Source organism: Lynx rufus, unplaced genomic scaffold (genome assembly GCF_022079265.1).
Source record: "Lynx rufus isolate CCGP_SWC_20201006 ecotype Redwood Valley unplaced genomic scaffold, mLynRuf1.p SCAF_9, whole genome shotgun sequence".
NCBI lineage: Eukaryota > Metazoa > Chordata > Mammalia > Carnivora > Felidae > Lynx > Lynx rufus.
In genome coordinates, this window is record NW_025814897.1 from 60396013 (window position 1) to 60413558 (window position 17546).

General features: G+C 44.2%; 2 protein-coding genes across 3 annotated transcripts in view; both read left to right on the forward strand.

Moving 5' to 3' along the window:
- The window catches only part of STIM1 (stromal interaction molecule 1), a 182481-nt gene extending 178737 nt beyond the window's left edge, over window positions 1–3744 (forward strand). For both annotated transcript variants that reach the window (XM_047072482.1, XM_047072483.1), the window contains one exon: window positions 2811–3744. In XM_047072482.1, the coding sequence (XP_046928438.1) occupies window positions 2811–3327 (517 nt within the window). In that variant the 3' untranslated portion in view covers window positions 3328–3744. The remainder of the gene's footprint in view (window positions 1–2810) is intronic.
- Window positions 3745–5934: 2190 nt separating this feature from the next.
- Window positions 5935–17546, forward strand: part of RRM1 (ribonucleotide reductase catalytic subunit M1) — a 37441-nt gene continuing 25829 nt past the window's right edge. The window contains exons 1-3 of the mRNA XM_047071107.1: window positions 5935–6125; window positions 13248–13336; window positions 16059–16236. Coding sequence (XP_046927063.1) covers window positions 6107–6125; window positions 13248–13336; window positions 16059–16236 — 286 coding nt within the window. The 5' untranslated portion in view covers window positions 5935–6106. The remainder of the gene's footprint in view (window positions 6126–13247; window positions 13337–16058; window positions 16237–17546) is intronic.

A 17546-nucleotide genomic window follows, 5' to 3' on the forward strand; every position in this document is an offset into this window, starting at 1 on the left:
TCACTTTGCCTGGAACAAGCTTAGGGGAGACTCAGAAAGTCCCTCTCCTTTGGAGGGACCTCTCATCTCTGAAGTTGAGACATGACCAGCCCTGGCCTCGGGGCTGCAGCCTGCTGATGCCGTTGCTGACTTCTGGCTGTGCTTTACTCAGGAGGTCAGTCTCTCTCTGTGTTAGCCTAGAGGGCTGTTCCTTTGTCTTTTACAAAGGGACTGCCTTTGCTAGCACTTTCACCCTGCAGAGTGGCTCATATTCATCCTCATCCTCATTTTCATCCAGAAGCCTAGGCTGGGAGACTGCCCCTCCCAATACAGGTGGAGAGGGCTGGATGGGGTCTGGGGCACTAGGGGATGCTGTGGATCTCAAGCTCCAAGGCCCAAGCTGAGGGCAATGGGGAGGGGCGGGTGGGGAGGTACCTGCACCCACCTGGCCTGTTCACTACTTAATTTTCTTTTGCACCATGCACCAGAGGATCGTCTCTAAAGACAAACAGGCTCTCTAGTAAGGTTAGTAGCTTGGTATGGGAGCCCAAGGCAACCCAGCCTTTGGGGAGGGACACCTTCTGGCGCCTGAGTGTCTCAAAGATCCAGGGAGGGAAAGTGAGCTTTGCCTCAGCAGGGCTTTTACCTCCAGGGTGTGACACCTGGGCTTCCTCCAGGCTTTTTTCTTGCATTGGAAAGTCTTAGCCTATAACTGATGACAAGGCATGGGGGGACGGGAATCATGGCCAACTGGAGCTGTAGGCCACGAGGAGTGAGGCTGGGAGGTCCCCCAACCCCCTGACCACTCTTCCTTGGCATTAGAAATGTAGGCTTCTGGGGTTCTCACCTCATCAGCATAGATGGCCCCCTTTCCAGTGCTGCTGCCCCCCAGAACTGTGTCGGCACCTTGCTCACTGGCTCATTATGTGTGTGGAAAAGGCAGGATATGGAGAGGATCATCTTGGAACTTAAGGAAACAAGGGCATATTTAGATGGAAGAAAGGACAGTGTCTGATATAGGAAACCAAATATGAGACTGAATACTAGTAAACAGTAGAGTATGTGGCTGAAACAGGATTTGTAGAATGGAATTGGAGCTGGGATTGTTCTCTGCTGTTCCTTGTCTCCGGGAAGATACTGGCCCATGGGGTAGCTGCTTAGTTAGTTGTTTCCTGTTGAGAATTAACCCTACACTAGCTATGAGCCAACCTTCTGCTTTTGCCTATTTTAAGGGCCTGGTGCCTTCCCTGATTTTTGACCCCCAGCCTCCTCCTTTCCAGATCCTGTGGTGCTCTCCCCTACCACTCCTGACTCTTTCCCTTTGGCTTCCTGACCTGGATGCTTAAGCATTTCCCTTAGCCCTCTCCTCTGCCTCTACCGTGGTTGTCAGGCCTCTGGAAAAGCAGAGGGAGGGTTAAGGGACTGACAGGGGACCCCTCATATTTACCCTTTTGTCTGTAGAGGCAGGAGAGGAGGCATAGGGAATTGGTTCATGGGCCTTCTTAGGAGTAGCCAGCCCCTTCGGGGTCTCAGCTTTCTGGACTAACCTTGGCGTGTGCATGTCCAGTGTGCGGTGCCACATCCCCATAACAGCCTTGCAAAGAAGCCTCTTGTGACTGGCCCACAATGGGTCTTCCAGCTTGATTGGCCTCATCATCTTCATTCCCACATACTTCCTACATTTCCAAGTGATTTGCTAACATACCTGATCCTCCAAACAGCCTTGCAAGATCACTCAATTGGTATTATCTTCATTTGGCCCAAACTGAGGACCAGCAAGGTTAGATGACTTAAGTTTAAGGTCACACAACAAGCCTCAGGCAGAGATGGAAATCGAAACAGACCTTCTGACATCTAGTGGCAGCTCTTTGGAACCACTGCTACTTAAAAGACCCATGTGCTGTGTTTCTGCACCTGCCTGCACTGTCCCTCTCACAGAGCTCTGAAAAAGACCCCACCTTTCCAGCTGCCAGCCGACTTTGGTTTGAACTCAGAAACACTTCTCTGTGACCCACTTTGAATCCTGTGAGAGGGTTGAAAGAGGCAGCATCCTGACCTTTTGGGGTGGATAAGGGATTGTTTGCAAGGCTGTTCTAACCTTCTCCTCCCCAGCCTGGGTCAGGCCCACTTACTACTGCATGTACCCTGTTCCTTGGGGCTTGGCCCAGACTGGATGTATCCCAGGGTGTGACAGGAGTCCGTGGGGGAGAAAGTCATGGAAAATGGTGACCCAGAGCAATATGTGGGCTCTGGGTTGGCTTAAGGTTGAGTCCTAAGAAATCTAGCCAGCTGTGGGAAGGAAGAGCTTTTATTGAGGATGCCTGGTGAATTTAAGCCTACAGTTGCAGCAGTTTAGGGCCTGGCCACTCAGCAGGGTGGGGGCCCGTCACTAGAAAGCCCTTTGCCAGACAGATGATGGTATAATGATGTTTGGTTTTGCTTCTTGTTTGTCTGTTTTCTCTCTACCACTCTTCCCTTTCTTTCTTTTTTTTCTCCCCTTGTCCTTCTTATTTCTATTTGTTCCTCCTTTTGCCTTTCTTTCTCCCTGCTTTTATTCTCCCCTCCGTGTCTCTTCCCCATCCTGTCCCCATTCCCTATTCCTGCTGCCTCTCTTATCCTGTACTTAATGGCCTACTCAACTTCCTTCTCTTTCTCATCCTTCTCTCTCACCCACCTGTCTGTTCATCCTCTTTTCTCTCTCCTGCCCCTCTTTCCATCCCCATTCCCTACCCCCTCCTTGTCTTCTCATGCTGTTCCTCTCTCCTCTTCACCTTCTCCCCATTCCCCTATCCTGTATGTGTCCCCTTCCTCCTCTCTGCCCTGTCTTGCAGGGATTTGACCCTTTCCGATTCGGAGTCCTCCCTCCACATGAGTGACCGCCAGCGTATGGCCCCCAAGCCTCCTCAGATGGTCCGTGCTGCAGATGAGGCCCTCAACGCCATGACCTCCAATGGCAGCCACCGGCTGATTGAGGGGGTCCACCCCGGGTCTTTGGTGGAGAAACTGCCTGACAGCCCTGCCCTGGCCAAGAAGGCACTACTGGCGCTGAACCATGGGCTGGACAAGGCCCACAGCCTGATGGAGCTGAGCCCCTCAGCCCCACCTGGTGGCTCTCCACTTTTGGATTCTTCCCGTTCTCACAGCTCCAGTTCCCCAGACCCAGACACACCATCTCCGGTTGGGGACGGCAGAGCCCTGCAGGCTAGCCGAAATACACGCATTCCCCATCTGGCTGGCAAGAAGGCTGTGGCTGAGGAGGATAATGGCTCCATTGGTGAGGAGACAGACTCCAGCCCAGGCCGGAAGAAGTTTCCCCTCAAAATCTTTAAGAAGCCTCTTAAGAAGTAGTCAGGATGAGAGTGGCAGTGGCGGGACAGCTTGCCCTTCCCTGGTCTTCTGCCTCTCTTTCTTCCCCTTCCAAGATCCCTGGCCCCTAGAGTGGGGCATGGGAGGGGCTGGCCCAGGGGCCTTGGCACTGTACATACCTGCCCCCCTCATCCTTGGGTCCTTCAACATTATTTATTAACTGACCACCATGGCCTGCCTGCCCTGCCCTCCCACCCACGGGCTGCCGCTGCCACTCCCTCTCTACTTCAGTGCATGTCTTAGTTGCTGTCCCCTCAGCTCCCAGCTCCACTTCTGGGGTCCAGCTTCTGTCTCTGCTGTCCCAGTTTTGAAGTTTGGTTTCTTGTTTCTCTGTGTTTCCTGCTTTCAGGCTCCTCCCTCCCACAACTCCGCAACTTCCCCTAGCAGCTTGGGGCGGGGGGGGGGGGGGGGGGGTGGGGAAGATAGGAGGAGTAACTTCTGACATCTGTGCCTCAGACCTGTTCCACCCCATCTACGATGGTTCTGTTTGCCTCAGACTGGGGCGGGCCTAGGGTCTATTGCTTGAGGTTTGTTCTTTGGGAGTGTGGTGGGCCAGAAGGAAACTTGGCCTGGAGCTCTCTTGAGCCTCTAGGGGTCCATGGGGGAGTGGAACACATTCCCAGAGAATAAGCTACTAGAGAATTTTGAAGAGAGGCCAGGCTAGGGGGTAGGTTGGGAGAGACTCCTCTTAGTTGGAGCATGAGTAGATGCCAGAGTTGTGGGCTATAAGGTAGTCACCTTTTCTCTCTTCTCTCACCCACACCTGCGTCTTTCTTATCCCTGCTCCCCCACACTGCAGGAGGGTTTGACTATAAGAGGTGCTGCCCAAATGCTCCCCCAAGCATCAGTACTCCTGGAGCTCAGGACAAATGGCTCCCCTGGCCATGGGAGTCTCAGCCATGATACAGGGCTCAAATGGGGCCCTGAAGTGGTTGGGCAGGATATTGTTGCATTTGAACCAAAAAACATTTTTAAATTGAAAAAATAAATCTCCTGAATTTCCCAAGTGCCTGCACCACATACTCCCCTTGTCAGACCCCATTTTCATGTTACTGCATAGCTTGGGCCAGAGGCTCAAAAAGGACACAGCTGGTTTAGGGAAGGGGGTGGCTAAGGAAGATGTAGGTGAAGGCAGCTGTGTGACCTCTTCCCCCACACCCTTCCCACCCTCTAGACAAGTCTCTCCCTTACCTGTTTTTGCTATGGCTGTAAAGGTATTTTTCTGTTGCCCCACTCCCTCCCATGCCTTTACTCTGGGATCCTATTTGGGGCCTGGGGTGCAGGCACCTGGGGCTGGTCTTAGGAGGGTGCTAGGCTGCAGACTGCCTTGTACCCCCTGGGCACCCTCACATGGGTTTTTCTGTGTTATTTCATAAGACTCTTTGAAGTCCAATAAAGCATGTAGGAGATTTTAACCTCTGCTGGCTTTGACTCTCATTATGTTCTCTGGCATAGCAGACAGGATGAAGAAGAGACTATTTCTCCTTGGCCAAGGAAAAATGAAACTAACACACGTACCCAAAAGCTCTCTGGATAGGGTTACCAGATGAAATACAGGATGCCTGCCTGGTTTAACTGGAATTTCTGATAAATAAAAACGTTTTTAGTATAATTATGTCCCCTGCAACATTTGGGACACGTTATTTTTGTTTGCTAAATCTGGCAACCCCATCCACCCTTAACCTATCTATCCCATGGCCTTGCCTATCACCTTTGTCTTTTTTAATTACTTCACAGGGAGCTCGGGGTGTATCTGGAGGGCAGTGAAAAACCAATGAAAGGTTTTAGAAATCGATGCCACGTGAGCTTTCACAAAAATTAGTTTGTGTAGCCTAATCAGAAGCTTTTACATCAGTCTTGTATATTTCGTCTCTTACCCATTCTTACCCCCCACATTCAGTCACCAAGCACAGTCCATTCTGCTTCCACAAGGCCTTACTGCTGACCCTGTTTCTGCCACCACCCGCTGGAGAATTATAAAAGCCCTGCCCTGCTCAAACTCCTCCAGAGTTCCCATTCCGTCAGGATAAAATTCAATGCCCTTGGCCTAGCAAGGCTCTCTTCCAAGGATTTAGTGCCAGATTTCCTCCGACCTGGAGCGTGGGCCTCCTGGCTGCCTCCAGCTCTGGATCGAAGGCTACAGCCCACATTGGACAGCAGTCGGGTTATTATATTCTAACAGTCCTCAAGACAAGAAAGGGTTTTTGGATGGTTGGGTTTTTATTTCAAAAACACCTGAACCATCTTGTTCTCGGCGGGGGCGCGCCAACGAGGAGGGCGGGGCCAGGCCTGGCGGGTTCTGCGCGCAGCGCGGGGTTCCTGTCCCAGATTCCTCTATGCCCACACTCAACATGGCGGCGGGAGAACCGCGTTCCCGCCGGGCGTGCCCACACGCAATGTGGCCGCGGGAAAGGCGCAGTATCCAGGGCCCTGCCCATACCCAAGATGGCGGCTACTGGGGCGAGGCTTACTCGGGCTTTACTAGCCCTGCCCACCAGCCAGGGCGCTGGCAGCGTCGAGTAACGTCATTCGAGCTCCGTCGCGCCGCTTTTGCGTCTTGGGTGGCGGGAGCGGGAAGGGGATTCGGATTGTCGCGCCTCCGCTCCGTGGAGGAAAGTGCTCTGTGGCCCCAAATCCAGCCCCTGCACTTGAGTACCCCCAGGAACCCGACCCTTCGCACCCTACTACCTTCTCGATCCCGCCGGCGCCTCAGAGCTGCAGTCCCGTCTCGAATCCCTCAGCGCCTCAGCCACTAGCCGCGATGCATGTGATCAAGCGAGGTGAGAAGCCGGGGAGGGGGCGGCGGGTTAGTGGGGGGCAGGTAAAAGGGTCGCGGGCTGCCGCCGCCCTTGCAGTCGGCGGCGCCCGCCCGCCTCCACCGCTTCCCGCCCTGCCCGCAGAGGCTTCCCGCCCTGTCAAGCCCGCTCGGCCTCTGGCTTGCGTCAGTCTGACCCTCCCACCCCCCACAAGGCCTTCAGTATGAGCCCCCTCGGCTTTGTCATCCTGGCGCCTTTCTAAAGAGTAATACCTCCCCTTTATCGGGTGGTTCCTGTGTGAGCCGAGCACTTTCCAGGCAGTGTTTATTAGCTCCTCTTCTCAGGTGAAGAATCTGAAGTGCAGAGAGAGGTCTGGTGACTAACGTAAGGCCACCCAGTTAGTTGATGGTGAGGCCAGGGTTCGAACCCATGGCTAACATCGGAGTTGTATTGGAAAACCCTGGGGCTGATGAGCTGTCCTAGGGACTGGGAGGAGCCGGGAAGAAGGGACTCAGCCCTAAACGGGCACCTACCAGTTTCCTGATCTCTTTTGTGGGGTGAAAAAGAAAAGATCTTAGACACAGACAGACACCCCTGGAATTTGCCCTTTGCACGACGTGTGTTGCCACTTGCCCCAGGAGTAGTCTCGGAGGAGTTTGGGACTGGGACTAGTGATACAGAATTAGAGTAGGGTGGCAAAGACAACTTCTGACAGGATGAGTACTGGGAAGGGCCTGGGACTTGTGTTCTTCCTCAACAGTTATTTCCCGTTAGACTTGCTGAGTTTCTGCTTTGTGCCAGCCCTTTGCTTGGCAGTGTGAAATTGTAAGAGGAGACGGTCCCTGCCTTGCCAAAAGGTTTAATCGGTTTGGAAAAACAAGAGCAAAACATACATTTAGCAGAGAACCGTATGAGGCAGGTATGAACAAGTTTCAACTTGAACCTACTTGCCCCTGTTAAAGCAGTAAAGTTATTTCAAAATTGTAGGCACTTAGTAAATACTGGTTGACTGGATATTTTGTCCACTAGGCTGTGAGTGTTTCAAAGATCGGGACTTTATGCCTATACTTAGCACAGGATTTACCATGAATAGGAATTCAAAGAATGAATGAGAATTATTTTAAAATATAGGATGGATATAGGGGTGCCTGGGTGGCTCAGTTGGTTAAGCGTCGGACTTTGGCTCAGGTCATGATCTCATGGTCCATGGGTTCGAGCCCTGTCTGGCTCCGTGCTGACAGCTCAGAGCCTGGAACCTGCTTCAGATTCTGTGTCTCCCTCTCTCTCTGCCCCTCCCCCGCTCACGCTCTGTCTCTTTCTCTCTCTCTCTGAAAAATAAATAAACATTAAAGAAGTATATATGATATAATAAATGCTAGGGGTAGGCAGGTGGTTGATTTGGTTTTGTCTGGGTAGTTTAATAAAAGCCAAGAGATGGAGAAGTGGACAGTGGTGGTCCATCTTCTAATCTTTAGTATCTTGAGAACATCATTCTCTGAAATTCCTAGTCTTCCATTTTAGCTCACAAAACCAAAGACCAAAATACACAGTGCACTTTTATTGGTCCTTTCCTGTGAATGAGAAGAGCATCTAGTTTTTTAGACCTTTAAAAAAAGGAGGATGAGGATCCCCTTATGGTAAGTCTGTAACAAATAGGAATTGAAAACTTGTGAACCTAAATTACTGGAGTAGGTAACACCTCTATGTTTTATTTTTCAGCTTTGGGCCCACTTTAAAATGCTGTAGTTTAGATGGTACTTCCTACAACAAGCTCTGAAAGGCAGGGCTTATTTTGTTTCTCATTCCTTCAGAGAACATAATTTGATCCAGATGAGTCTCTGCTAGATTCTGCCAGTGTAGCATTTATCAGGGCTTGTTAATATACAAAGTGGTACTTTGGTTTCTTTTATTTTTGACTTTTATGGCCTTAGGGTTTTTCTTTTTCTCTCTCATTTTTGCCATGCCAGTGAGTAGCAGACTGACTTATGTAGTTTTTTTAATTTTAATGTAATTATCCAGGAGGGCAGCTGGCAGTCAACCTACTAGTATAGTAGTCCTCCCCCACTTATCCGGGGTTTTGCTTTCCACGGTTTCAGTTACCCGGACATCCGTGATCTGGAAGCAGATGATTCTCCTGAGTATTGTCAAAAGGTCAATAGTAGCCTAACTCTACATCACAATGCCTATGACTTTCACCTCATTTCATCCCATCATATATTCATTTTGTCATCCGACATCATCCTGGTACCACAAGGTATTTTGAGAGAGAGAGAGAGAGAGACCACATTCACATAATTTTTATCATAGTATATTGTTATAATAGTTTTATTTTATTATTAGTTATTGTTTATCTTTACTGTACCTAATTTATAAATTAAACTTTATCATAGGTCTGTATGTACAGGAAAAAACAGTATATATGAGGCCCAGTATACTTTCTGTGATTTCAGGCATCCATTGGGGGTCTTGGAATGTATCCCCTGCCACAAAGGGGGTACTACTCTATTTACTCAATGTGCTTATATCTTGCTAAGCACTGTGAGGGAAATAATAGAGGAAGAAGGCAGCTCCATCTTCAGAGATCTTAGGATTGTTAGGGACATAGGATTAATCATATGAAAATTGCTAGGTAACAGAAGGAAATAGTAGATGAGTATTTCTCTTGCTGTCTTCAGCTATTTTTTTTTTTTTTCCTAATGGGAGAGTATTGTATTCCTCAAGGAGATTAAGGTTAAAGAATAAAAGTTGAGAATCATTGCAATAAATGCAGTGTAGCTGACTGAGTTGTAAAGTGTGCTTTGGAATGCAGTATAGGGTTTTCAAAACATTGGGTTGTAACCCATAGTAAAAATTATATTTTACATCATGACTGAGAACATGCCAGTCTGTGTGTGTGTGTGTGTGTGTGTGTGTGTGTATTCATGAAATGAAAATGTTTTTTTCAAAATAATTCCTTTTAAAGCATCCACTTGTACTCTGATAATCACTCTTCTATTCCAAATCTGTTCTCTAGCTCTCCCTCTCTTTTCCCTGCTTATCTCCCTCCCTATTTGCTCCCTTCCTTCTTAATTCCCTTTACAGCCCACTGTATTATTTTGCAAGTCTGTGTGGATACTCTGCTGGGCACTGAGATTAAGGCTGAGTAGGCAGACATGGTTCCTGTTTTCAAAGATCTTACAATCAATTGATAAAGATAGACACATTTATTTTCATTATTTTTGTTTTAAGTTTATTTATTTTGAGAGCAAGCGAGCGTGAGCTGGAGATAGGCAGAGAGAGCGAGGGAGAGAGTCAGCACAGAGCCCAAGACACAGCCTGACCCAGGGCTCAGTCTCAGGAACCATGAGATCACGACCTGACCCGAAATCAAGAGTCAGACTCTCCATCAACTGAGCCACCCGGGCGCCCCAAAGATAGACATGTTTAAGAACTTAATATAATAAAATATGATACTCTGAAAGGTAAAGTAAAGGCTGTAGGAGGCCATTCATTCAGTTTTTCAGAAAGCATTTATTTAGTACTTCTTTGTGCCAGGAACTGTTTTAGGTAATAGAGATTACAGCAATGAACCAAACAAGGTAAATCCCTTTTCTCATGGCATTTACATTCTGGTGTGGGTGAGAGTGGTATGTATATGTAAGAAACAAGTAAATATAAGAATCAGTCAACTTCAGATCATGATTAGGGAGATGATGATAGTAAAACAGTAATGTAATAAAGGTGATTGAGAAGGTAATCTTAGGTTAGATAGTCAGGGAAAAGTCTCAGGAGCTAGCATTTGAGCTGAGCTCTGAGTAGTATTAAGAGCCAGCTGTGTGAAGATCTGTGGGTTAAACATTCCAGGTAGAGGGGATAGAAAATCATACCTTGTAGAAGAGGCACATTCTTGGTTAACTTACAGTATAGCAAAGTCTTCCTGAAGAGAGAATTAGAGAAGTTTGTAATCAAGAGGACATCAGACAATTAGTATTCTAGAGGATTTCAGAAGAGGAAGAGGTCAGTGTAAGTTTGAGTGCTTGGGGCAGGTCCCATGGTATAAGCATTGATGTGGGTGTGGGAATGGGAGGCGCTATTGGAACTTAATGTTATTTTCACAGGGAACAGGTGAAAAAGTGATAGAGGGCCAAATTAAGGAAGATTTTCCTTGAGAGAAGAGGATAATGTAGGCAGTGAGAAGCAGGGATTAATGATGTGATGAAGTCAGCATCTGAGTTGCAAAGCTGACCAAGTGGAATGATAGGCTAGAAAATGGGCCTTTAGACTTCCCCTTCCAGGGTGAGTCGGTATAATTGCTGTTGTACTTTTTGTCAGTTTCCTGATTAACTTGGCAGCTGCAGAAATCTGTTTGCAAATATTGCTTTGTGATCATCTGTCTGCTTAGTTAGCCAGTTGGTAGAGCATTGAGGGCCTAGTCCCAGTGTGGGCCAGTAAATTAACTCTGTTGCAGGGTTAAACACTGCATATGTGAATCTGGCCAGAACAGGAGATCACAATGGTGGTCGGAAAGAGGGCTGTCATAGTGTTCAGATATTAGTGCAGAAGAAAAAATATCCTGTTTTATTGATGAAAGGTTAGTAGTGGTGTCTTAATTTTAATTTATTCTTCATCCAACATTTGAGAACTTACCTTGGGTCAGCCACTAAACTAAGTTTTAACATAAAGATGTGAATGAGAAGGCCAAGTGTAAACATATAATTAACATGTTGCCCTTTAGTTACTAGTTAAAAAGGATTGGGGATGGGGAACAGAGAAGATAAACCAAATGAATCAGTTTGGGGTACTAACATTTATTGCGTGCCTCTTTTGTATCATATACTGTGATCAGTGTTTTCCCAATAAGAGCAGCTTTTTAAAAAAAAAATGAGATATAATAATTGTAGTTATACCAAAGCTTTTAAGACAAAAGCACTTTTTTACCTAATCTCATTTTGTTGTTATAGTAAACTGATGTAGTAAGAAGAGGTATAATAATTATCCTCATTCTGTAAATGAAGATCTGTAATGTCTGGTCATATTGTGTGGCTTGCCTAAGACAAGCTATTTAGTGATTGGATGTATCTACTATTCTTGACAGGAGTAAATAAATAAAGGTTGGATGAACTACTATTGAAGTTAAACTAAGAATAATAGGACTTTGTCTGGAAGGACAAAGAGGATATATTCTGAATACAGAATCGTAAAAGGACTAACTAGATAAGGTCTACATGTATTTGCTTACCATATCCCAGAAATATGAAAACTAAGAGGTTGGAAAAAGCAAAACAAAAACTAAGAAGCCTCTGGAAGATTGTCTTGAATTACAAATAGAAGTATGTCTTTACATGGTATGAAGTACATTCAAAATCATAAATATGTAAGACAAATTTATCATGAAGATGTTGGACAGGTTTTAAATCATTTAACATTTCCTAAATATTTGAGTACCTTGCTAGGCCTCGGTTCTTGGTTGGGGCACTGGACAGTGTATTGGTAAATAAAACTTGCAAAAATATTTTTTCCTTTTGGAAGTTATATTCTAGCAGATGAGTGGGGAGCTCACACGGTAAACAAATACATAAATAAAGTACATAGTAAGTCAGATGGTACTAAGTGCTGTAGAGAAAAACTAAGCAGAGAAGGAGGAGGGGGGTAAGAAGAGCAAGGCTGTGTTTGGAGCATTGCAGTTTATTTATTTATTTATTTTTGTTAAAAAAATTTTTTTTAGTTTATTTATTTTGAGAGAGAGCAAGCAGGAGTGGGGGAGAAGCAGAGAGAAGGAGCGAGAGAATCGTAAGCAGGCTCCACACTGACAGTGCAGAGCCTTACACAGGGCTTGAACTCACAAATCATGAGATCATGACCTGAGCTAAAAACCTAGAGTTGGCCGCTTAACTGACTGAGCCAGCCAGGTGCCCATGGGGTATTGCAGTTTAAAAACAGGGTGATCAGGGGCACCTGGGTGGCTCAGTCAGTTGGGTGTCCGACTTTGGCTCAGGTCACGATCTCACTGCTTGTGGGTTTGAGCCCCACGTCGGGCTCTGTGCTGACAGCTCAGGGCCTGGAGCCTGCTTTGGATTCTGTGTCTCCGTCTCTCTCTGCCCCTCCCCTCCTCATGCTCTGTCTCTGTCTTAAAAATAAATAAATGTTAAAAAAAAATAAAAATAGGGTGATCAAAGAAGCCTCACTGGGAAGATAGCATTGACCAAATACCTAAAAGAGTATAGATAGCAAGGAGGCCAAGGTTGCCAGGGTTGAGTAAGTGAGGAAGGTTGGAAAGAAGAAGGTAAAGTTAAGGAAGGGCGGGGGCACACAGGATGGATTGTGTAGGATTCTATGGACTATAATGATTGTACTCGTAATGATTTTGACTTTTATTCTGGAGGAGATTTGGGGGGGATAATGTCATGATTTTGACTTAAGTGTTTTTTTTTTTTTTTAGCGTTTATTTATTCATTTTTGAGAGAGAGAGCGCACAATCAGGTGAGGGGCAAAAAGAGAGGGAGAGAGAGAATCCAAAGCAAGCTCTGAGCTGCCATTGCAGAGGCCAGTGCAGAGCTCGAACTCACGAACCGAGAGATTATGACAGGAGCTGAAGTCAGACGCTTAATCGACTGAGCGACCCAGGCATCCCTGGACTAAAGCTTTTTGTTTTTTTGTTTGTTTATTTATTTATTTTGAGAGAGAGAGAGAGAGAGCGAGCAGGGGGAAGGGCAGAGAGAGAGGGGGAGAGAGAATCCCAAGCAGGCTCCATACTGCCATTGCAGAAGAGCCTGACATGGGACTTGATCCCATAAATGGTGAGATCATGACCTGAGTTGAAAGCAAGAGTTGATGCTCAACCGACTAAGCCACCCAGGCACCCCGACTTAAGTTTTAAAGAATAATTCTGACTGCTATCTGGGATAAAGGGAGAAACATCATTTGGGAAGTTATTGTAAGAATACAACTGATTTTTAATGTAAAGGAAGAAGGGAAGACTTTCAGTATAAAATCCCTACTTTTTGAAGACACAAAAAATTTTTTGATGAATCTGTTGGGGTCTGAACTTTTTATCTGTGAAATAGCATCTCATGTTCATCAATATTCAAAATTCGTGTGTTAATTACCTTTGATTGACATCGCTATGTTATTAAGTGCTAACGTGAATTGCATGGTTTGATTCTTCAGATGGCCGCCAAGAGCGGGTTATGTTCGACAAAATTACGTCTCGAATCCAGAAGCTATGTTATGGACTTAATATGGATTTTGTTGACCCTGTAAGTAAATATGGTTTATATTTAAACCTTGTTTCATGTGATTCTTTTTACTAGTCTCTCTTATCTCTTATCATTCACTTGATACATATTTTGGTTTGATATTTTGGTTATGGCATTGGATATAAAATGTGAATTCATTGCTTAATGCTTATTTTCTAAAAAACAAAAACAAAACAAAACTTACTTTCTAAAACTGGGTCCTGTGAGTTCTTTTCAGAGAACTATGAAAAGAACTCACAGAACTCACTCTCTGGAAAGAACTCACAGGACCCAAATTAGAAAGACTTCCTTGAGTAAATTGTTGTATTCATAAGTGGAAAAGCCTGTAGAAAAGCTTCTTTTGGAGTTATGGTCATTTGGATAGGAACTGGTTTGAAATTTGCTTTTTTGTTATCTATGTAGAAAGAATACATTTAAGTAATATAAAGTGGATTTCATGGACAACATTTAAATTAAGGAGAACTATTCATAAGCAAGTTTTTCTGTTTTTCTCATTTTTTGTAACTTAGCTACTCTAGACCCTTATCAACTCTTCTCTGGATTGCTGTCTGTAGTGGTCACTTTAGGTGTCCTCCTGGCCTTCCTCTAATCTTGCCCTCTTCAGATGCATCTTACACATAGCTTCCAAGATGATCTTTGAAATAGAATCTATAAGAACCCTTTTTCCAAACCCATTCATATTGCCCCAGCTTTATTTAGGCATTTTATCTGTACTGTTGTGGCGCTGGTGCTGGCCTCATAGCATTAATTACGTGATATGGAAATTCGTTATATGTCTCTGTCCTCCTCTAGAATCGAGGGTGGGCTGTGTCTTATTCTTGTGATATCCAACAGTGCTTGGCATATATGTAATTAGACACTTGATAAATATTGAATTGACCAAAATGTTCAAAAGAAAATAATTTTAAATAACCTTAGAACATGCATATTATAAATTCTTTTATATTTAACAATATAAATAATATTATAAATAAATAGGAATGTAAGTAAAATATACTTATATTTTACATTTGTTTTTATATTTAGGAATTCTAAATAATAATTAGAATAGTTGAATATTTGGGGCGCCTGGGTGGCTTGGTCGGTTAAGCGTCCGACTTCGGCTCAGGTCATGATCTCACGGTCCGTGGGTTTGAGCCCCGCGTCGGGCTCTGTGCTGACAGCTCGAAGCCTGGAGCCTGTTTCCCCCTCTCTCTGTGACCCTCCCCCATTCATGCTCTGTCTCTCTCTGTCTCAAAAATAAATAAACGTTAAAAAAAAAAAAAAAGAATAGTTGAATATTAGAGTTGGAATGAATCTGAGAGATCAAACTATTTCATCTTCCTGGTTTAGAGATAAGAAAGTTCCAAAGACAGGGGAGTGAGATGTACAAGTGACTTGTTGTTTTATCCTGAGTTCTGATTACTTGCCATGTAGCACCAGAAGCTATTCAGAAGACTTCACTACTCTTTTACTGAACATAACTTATATCTTGGATCTGAGAAGAAAGTGATCAGGAGCAACTTGGGCTTAGGTATAATATAAGTAGAATTGATTATAAACTAGTGATACACACACACACACACACACACACACACACACACACTTTTTTTGAAGGGGGCATGCTTTGGTTAACTGGGAAGTGCATTGATTTTCTGTTGGATTAAGGTGTCTTAAAGATTCAGTCAACACCCACATATATACAACTTAGAATTTGTTTTTTCTTTCCTTTTCTTTATTTTGTTTTTAATGTTTACTTATTTTTGAGAGAATGCGAGAGACAGTGTAAGCAGCGGAGGGGCAGACAGAGGGAGACACAGAATCTGAAGCGGGCTCCAGGCTCTGAGCTGTCAGCCCAGAGCCCGACGCGGGGCTCGAACTCACGAACCGTGAGATCATGACCTGAGCCGAAGTCAAGACACTTAACCGACTGAGCCACTCAGGCGCCCCTAGAATTTGTTTTTCTTAAAAATATATGGTAATAACTTGTGCATTGTGTGTTTTAAAAAGGGGAACCTCTTACAGTATGGTCTTGAAAACAGTGAAATACAGTGAGGTTGAATGGGATGTGGAGCAGAAGACTTAGTAACTGTGGGCAAGTCCCAGTATCCTGAGCCTTAGTTTCTCATGTAGAGTGGTGATGGTAATAATGTCCATCTCACATGGTGACTGAAATGTCAGAGAAGATTATGAAAATTGAGCTACTTTGTGACTACTTGTGAAGTGCTAAAGAAAGGGTAGTCATTAAATTATTTGATGAGTCTGCCTCAACCCTAATTTATACCTTTATCTCCTTTAATTGGAATGATTAAAGTTTGATTCATTTGTTTTCTCATACTTGTCCTTAGGTAGAATTGGGGGGAAATGGGTAAGTATATAGCTCAAACCCTGGTCACAGAGGGAGAATTTGAGTGAAAGATGAGGAAATACTTATAAAATCACTGGTTTGTTTTTAGCTATTTTCCTGTGAGACTATTAATCTTTATAAAAGCTATACTTGGATTTTCTGTTTGTTTGGTGACACCTCTTCATAGCAAATGTAGTATGCATTGTCTGGTGGATCTATTGGTTTATGTGTTCTTATTACTAAGTTTCCCATAGTTTATTCTGAAAGATAATTTTTCAGGAAAGGTAGTTGTCTATTTTGTTTTGATAACAAATTTGATGGCTTTATTCATTGCTCTTTTAAGGAGGCTAGTGGTTCTTGGAGAAGCTCAAGTAATTCTTGGTTTTGTTTTTATAGGCTCAGATCACCATGAAAGTAATCCAGGGCTTATACAGTGGGGTCACCACTGTGGAACTAGATACTTTGGCTGCTGAAACAGCTGCGACCTTGACTACCAAGCACCCTGACTATGCCATCCTGGCAGCAAGGATTGCGGTCTCCAACTTGCACAAAGAAACAAAGAAAGTGTTCAGTGGTGAGTCTCCAGGAAAAAGTTTCTCAGAAAATTTATAAGGCTACTAAAATGAAACCTTAAATATCAAAAGTTACATCTTACTTTAAAAGTGTGCGTATTAGTGGCAGAGAAGAGACTGGAACTTCTGTTTCTCCATGCTGCTGACCTGCATGAGAAAGTCAGTGGATCCTTTTCTTCTCTCTCTCTCTCTCTCTCTCTCTCTTTTTTTTTTTTTTTTTTTTTTTAAAGCCCATCAGTGGTTGGTGGTGGTTTGGTTGGTAAAATGAGTAATATTTATTGGCAAGTTCTAGGTTGAACAAAATGTCTTTTGTCACCATTAGCAAGCATTTCATTCCATCACTCATTTTATAGCTCAGGGAATGTGGGCAAAAGAAGGTTAAATAATTTGTTCAGTGTGTAAAAAGTGATATATGAAAAGTCAGCTGGTAGCCTGAGAGTACAAGTCTTTTGGCTCAATTGCAGATTATTATTATTTGGGGCTCAAATATCACCCTCTTCATTGGATTTATTGTATATATATTAGTTTTCCGAAAATTGTTCTATAGATTCAAGATAATCCCAATCAAAATGTCAGCATTGTGTGTGTTTATATAAGTTTTATATGTAAATGCAGAGAGCCACACTCTGCTATCTGCTGTGATGTCTTGAAGAACAAAGTGAGAGGGGTAACTGTTTATAGAAATGAAATGCTTGTTGGGGCGCCTGGGTGGCGCAGTCGGTTAAGCGTCCGACTTCAGCCAGGTCACGATCTCATGGTCCGTGGGTTCGAGCCCCGCGTCGGGCTCTGGGCTGATGGCCCAGAGCCTGGAGCCTGTTTCCGATTCTATGTCTCCCTCTCTCTCTGCCCCTCCCCCGTTCATGCTCTGTCTCGCTCTGTCCCGAAAATAAATAAAAAACGTTTAAAAAAAAAAAAAAAAAAAAAAAGAAATGAAATGCTTGTGATGATAAATTATGAATTTAAAGTTGAGTTTCTATTCTGTTGGGATAAAAAACAATTGAGATAATAATTTCTGCTTTTCTGTATTTTCAACCAATAATTCTCAGTGAGGTTGGTCATCAGAATCACTGGGGAATCTTTTTCACATTATAAGAGCCTATGTTTACTCTAACTCTGGAAGATGTTTCCTTTACTGAGGTATTAATCTATATTTATTCAAAATGTATACGTTTATTGAGCACTTTCTATGCTAGGCAGTCAGATAGGGTGGCATGAAAAAAAGGGTTGAAAACCCTTAGACTGTTATCTGAGGATTGAATTTGCTGTTAAGTGATTTTGATATTTATTTATTTATTAAAAATTTTTTTTTTTA